We start from the raw sequence: 6,000 nt of genomic DNA, 5'->3' as shown, positions 1-6,000 counted from the left end.
GGAACAGGGCCACACAGCCTGACAAAGTCACAGCAACCCAGTAATAATATTGAGAATGCAGAAATGATGGATCACTAACAACTGCTACAAAGAGAAGCCATTGAAATCCACAAGCATATGGACAATTTCGGCAGAATGGAGGAAACCATGAAATAATAATAATAATAATATTAATAATAATAAGTTTATTTGTATCCTGCAACCATCTCCCCCGGAGGGGATTTGGGGTGGCACACAGAAATATCAAATACAAAACAATAACAATATACAACACATCAATAAACAATAACACGAAAGTGAACAGGATATGGCTACCAGTATTGAAAAACTCTAAAATCAGGACAGTAAATAAAGAGCAACACTCAGAAAACAGGGGGATTCCAGACAGGAATCAATCAGGGACAGCTAACACCTCCCAACAAAGGATTCTCCCAGGCAGGAAGCAGCCAGGCCTTGAAACTGAAAGGCTAATCAATGCTAATCAAGGTGATTAACTGCAACATTAGTTCTTTTTTTTCTCCCACCCTGCACATTATCCCACAGATATATAAACCCCACTTGCCTAGTTTCCAACAGACCTCACAACCTCTGAGGATGCTTGCCACGGATGTGGGCAAAACGTCAGGAGAAAACGTTGCTGGAACAGGGCCACACAGCCTGACAAAGTCACAGCCAGCCAATAGCATTCCTTGGGAGAAGCATGGAATAAACTCATTCCAGGACTTGCCCCTTTTGCGCAGGCGCGTTCCCTCCCGCGAGGCCCCGGCGACACACTTCCGCCCTTCCTTCTCCGCGCAGGCGCTGTCCCTTTTCCTCGCGCCGGGCGGAGCACGCGCAGTGCGGGCGAGCTCCCTGAGGGAAAGAAGAAGAGGCGGCGGCGAAGGGGAGGGGAAATGGCGGCGGCGGCGACGGCGGCGGCGCTGCTGTCTGAGGGGAGCGGGAGCGGCGGTTCTTCGGGGCTGATGCCGGGCCACAACGGCTGCCCGGCGCCCGCCCCCGCCGCTGCTTCGTCTTCTTCGTCGGCGGGGGGAGGCCCGTCGTCGTGGACGCGTTCCTTGGAGCGGGCGCTGGAGGAAGCGGCGAGCAGCGGGGCGCTGGGCCTGAGCGGGAGGAAACTGCGCGAGTTCCCCCGAAACAGTGCCGCCCCGCACGACCTCGCCGACACCACCCAGGCCGGTGAGCACTTCACGGGGGAGAGGGGGAGGGTGTTGTTGTTGTAACCCGCTTTCGTCGCGCGATAAAGCACATCCGCGCCCCTTTCCCTCAGGACATTGGGAAACCAAGTATTATTGTGTGTATATATAAACATAATATTATTTCCCACATTTATCTCTTGAATACATATACACACATATACCTCCCAAACATATTATTATTGTTATGCCATCTCCACATTTATTTATTTATTGCAACATTTATATCCTGCCCCTCTCACCCACCAGGGGACTCAGGGCGGCTTACAATAAAACACACATATAAAAATTGTACAATACACTATAAATCAGATTAAAAATTATTAGCTTACATCAGACATTCATCAAACACATTCTAAAATACAGATGGGCGTGTTCAAGTTCAAAAGACTGGGTCTGTCGATTGAACATACCGTGTTTCCCCGAAAATAAGACAGTGTCTTATATTAATTTTTGCTCCCAAAGATGCTCTAGGTCTTATTTTCAAGGGATGTCTTATTTTTCCATGAAGAAGGGTTCACATTTATTGTTGAACAAAAAAAAGAACATTTATTATATGCTGTACAGTAGTTGTCATCATAAACCAGCATAACCAGACAAACTGTGGATCCTATCAAGAATTTCTTGTTACTATCAATATTTCCATGTACAACACTTTCTGGTACGTACATTTACCGATCCTGCAAGCGGGCATGCCTCCAAACAAAAACTTTGCTAGGTCTTACTTTTGGAGGAGGCCTTATATTTAGCAATTCAGGAAAACCTCTACTAGGTCTTATTTTCTGGGGATGTCTTATTTTAGGGGAAACAGGGTATGTAAAAGGTTTATTATTGTTATTATTTCCCACATTTATCTCTTATTTATATATATATATATACACACACACACACACAGAAGAGTCTCACTTATCCAAGACTCACTTATCCAAGGTTCTGGATTATCCAATGCATTTTTGTAGTCAATGTTTTCAATACATCATGATATTTTGGTGCTAAGTTCGTAAATACAGTAATTACTATATAGCATTACTGCGTATTGAACTACTTTTTCTGTCTGATTTGTTGTATAACATGATGTTTTGTGGTTAATTTGTAAAATCATAACCTAATTTGATGTTTAATAGGCTTTTCCTTAATCCCTCCTTATTATCCAAAATATTCGCTTATCCAACGTTCTACCACCCGTTTATGTTGGATAAGTGAGAGAGGTGGGCAAAGTGTTGTCCTCCAGAGCTGGCTGGACTATGACTCCCAGCTCCCTGCACAGTCACCTGTCTTGATGGGAACTGGAATCCAACAGTATCTGAAGGACCACACATTGCCCAGCCCTGATTTACGTTTTTTTTTCTTTCCTCTAAACAAATACAACTTTAACTTGGATGAATATGCGGAAAAGGGAGGAAGCAAATGGTGAGTGAAGTTACTTGTGTTTAAGTGAAATTCAAATAGCATGAGGTAGCAGTTCTAAAAACATGGAAGACTCCTGTAGATCATAAGCCAGATACCACTCAGAGGTGTCATTGCTGTGGCCAAAAGGCTAATGCACTTCTGGTTCGCATTCACAGAAATGCAGTCTTCCAAGCAAGGGAAGTAACAGTAATGCTTCACCTAGACTAATTTGCCAATTTTTGATCACTGCAGTTCAAGTAGGAACTTTCAGAAAAATATGACCAGAATGATCTAGGACCAAGCCCTTGTTATAATCCTCCTCCTTTCAGTATCTAAAGAGCAATTATATGGAAAATGAAGGGACCTTGTTTTCTACTGCTTCGGGGATTCAAATAGCAAGAAATGAAATTCCAAACATGCGCTAGAAAGAGCTCCTTGATGGTTTGTTAGTCAGTGGGTTGCATGCAAAAAGTTTGGTCGTTTGGAGAGTGGGGCATGTTTATAAATAAATGTGGGTAGAGTTGGCTAGATATACATAAATTTAGCAGAACTCTTAAAGTCACTCTGTAGTAATTCATCCTTATGTAGGTTACAAACCTTAAAAGCTTTATGTGAGTATATCTGCAAAGTATGTTTCCAGGAGAAAAATAAAAAACTTGCAAAAGTAGAATGAATTGTGGGAAATGTTTGAGTAGCTTTGTGTAATAATACTAAAATATTTATTAACTCTTCTCACCTGCCTTGTGGGAAACTATTCCTCAGAGAGTAGACAGTAATGGTTATACATTACATGGTGTCATCTGTTGACTTGTCTACATGTACACACACACACACACACATAATAAAAGACAGGTTCCTGCCCAGAGGAGGCTTATCGTCCCTTTTTTCCAAAGGAAGGAAGAATGCCTGGGGATAAGAAGAGGTACATTGACAAAGGATTAATGTGAGCAGATGTTAAGGTACAGGTTGCAAAACATACAGCCCATTGGTGTACACTGTTATACAGCAACTTCTAAAACAAAGTGGGGATGAATGGTAGATGGACTTCTTCAGCAAAGGAAGATTCTTCACCATCAGGAAAAAGAAATCCTGGATTTCAACAGAGATAGTCAGCAGACTTGCTATGGCAAGTGTCACATTGCCTCTCTAACAGGCATGATGAATGAAAAGCTTGTTCTCGGCTTTGAAGCTGCAGAAATGGAAGAGCCCAACAAATCTGTGTTCTCTTCCCTGTGTTATGGATAAAAGGAAAGTGTGTGTGGGGGAGGGAGAGTGAAATGGGGTTTGGGATTTAGAAAGACAGTACACCCTTCCTCTTAGTGAGTGAGTGAAAAGAGGCCTTCCTGCAGAGACTTGCTAGCAAAAATATTATACAGTAGAGTCTCACTTATCCAACATAAATGGGCCAGCAGAACGTTGGATAAGCGAATATGTTGGATAATAAGAAGGGATTAAGGAAAAGCCTATTACACATCAAATTAGGTTATGGTTTTACAAATTAAGCACCAAAACATCATGTTATACAACAAATTTGACAGAAAAAGTAGTTCAATACGCAGTAATGCTATATAGTAATTACTGTATTTATGAATTTAACACCAAAATAGCACGATTTATTGAAAACATTGATTACAAAAATGTGTTGGATAATCCAGAACGTTGGATAAGTGAGTGTTGGGTAAATGAGACTCTACTGTACTTCTGAAAACGGATTTGCAAGGAAAAAGGTGCATGTAATGTGTTCAATCAACAACTCTTTTTCTTAGTCCCATCCTCATACCTTAGGAATTTCATGAGGCCACATGAGTAGGACAGTCCAGTGGACAACAATGGAGGCCGGTCTTAATGGGTAACAGTTTGGCACAATTAGATTGAGGGATTAAGTACTTTTAATCATAATGCAGAGGGGATTTGGAGTTTCTGGCTTAGGTAGAGCTGTTTCTTATTCTGCATATCAAAAAATTGAGTATGCTATCATTCGCATTTATGTTACAGCTGTAGATTGTATAAGCAAATATTCCACTCTAAATATAGCCTCAACGAGACCGGTAACTGACAACTTCACAGTGTACTTACCAGATAATACAGCCTGAATGTAGCAGCCAGCATTTAAGATGGGTAAAATAACGCAAAGTAGATTAAGCATTTAGAGGCCTGTCCAAATGAGAACAATCTGTCAAACTGGACTGTGTGGGATTAATAGAATGCAGATGGACCAGATGAATAGACAAATAACTGAACAGGCAGAAGTATAATCCAGTGACTAGAAGTTCTGAATCATATGATTTGGTATGTGATTATGACTGGAAGTGGTCATTACAAACATGAACATTATAATGATTAGGCTTTGAAACATTTCCCAAGATCCATTGGCACATGGATTCAGATGCTACCATCCATGGACACAAACTTTTGAAACTGATAAAGCTATTGAAAAACTTGATGTGTTCCCCCCCCCCAAAAAAACCTTCAGGTTTCTTGCAGGAAAAATGACTCACCTGAAAAATCTTCTGGATGTGATCCTTGAGTCTTGTCCACTTCTGTTGTTTTTGCTCTTGCTGATAGATCTTGGGAAGTGCTTCATCAAGTTGTGATCAGTGAACGCTGTGGTTGGTCAGCATGAATTCTGGACCGCGTTTCATTTCAAAAGGATGTCGACATTGTGATGATAGTGTAGTGAGTCATAGATGTGTTATGTTATTATTGTACTTCCATGGCTTTGTGGAAGATTCCAAAAACATTAATGAATATAGTATTGGAAAAAAACTATTTTTAAAATACCCAGAATCATATGCCTTTGGAGAATTCCAGCATTACTGTTTTACCTCAATAGTGAAAGCTTTCATGGTAATTCTGACTAATAATATTCTTATTTTACATACTGGGAACAGGGGGCTGGGCCTCTTTGAGAGTAGCCTGCTTAAGGCCAGTTAGTGAGTTGAACTGCCTGATGCAGAGATTTGTTCTGGGGACTTTCTGGTTCATAGCCCATGTTCTTAATGACTACAGCAGTTTTAAAATGTGACACTGACTTTGTGCCCTGCAGCTAATTTGGCTTCCTGACTTTTTCCCCACTTTAAAATCCAGTATGTCTGCCTCTGTCCTTCTGAGTAATATCACTAGATCAATGGTTGATAGAGTTTCAATGAAATGTATTTAGGATTGTGGTGGTGATAGTCTGTGTTAGCTTTTAAGTATGAGCATTTGTGGTTGTCTGTAATGTATAATGTAGTACAGCTTCAAATCCATTCCTGTCTGCCTTCATTTCTTCAGAATCAATAATTGCTTTTGTTTTTTGCTCTGGTATTTGGGCCAGAATACAGCAAGCACACTCACCCCACCCCTTCTACACTTTTAAAACATCAGATATCATTAATGCTGCATAGTGCAAAGTGTGATTTAAGGAATGGGAACTGCT

General features: G+C 41.1%; 1 protein-coding gene across 6 annotated transcripts in view; it reads left to right on the top strand.

The window, feature by feature from the left end:
• Positions 1–828: 828 nt before the first annotated feature.
• lrch3 (leucine rich repeats and calponin homology domain containing 3) overlaps positions 829–6,000 on the top strand; it is a 108,494-nt gene continuing 103,322 nt past the window's right edge. For 2 of the 6 annotated variants that reach the window (XM_062976894.1, XM_008120008.3), the window contains exon 1: positions 829–1,176. In XM_062976894.1, coding sequence (XP_062832964.1) covers positions 894–1,176 — 283 coding nt within the window. In that variant the 5' untranslated portion in view covers positions 829–893. The remainder of the gene's footprint in view (positions 1,177–6,000) is intronic. The other 4 variants (XM_008120011.3, XM_008120010.3, XM_008120009.3 and 1 more) reach the window with 3 other exon arrangements.

The sequence above is a fragment of the Anolis carolinensis genome, chromosome 3 (assembly GCF_035594765.1).
Source record: "Anolis carolinensis isolate JA03-04 chromosome 3, rAnoCar3.1.pri, whole genome shotgun sequence".
Lineage (NCBI taxonomy): Eukaryota > Metazoa > Chordata > Lepidosauria > Squamata > Dactyloidae > Anolis > Anolis carolinensis.
Note: the sequence above shows the minus strand (reverse complement) of the source record. Positions and strands in the feature narration are given on the sequence as shown.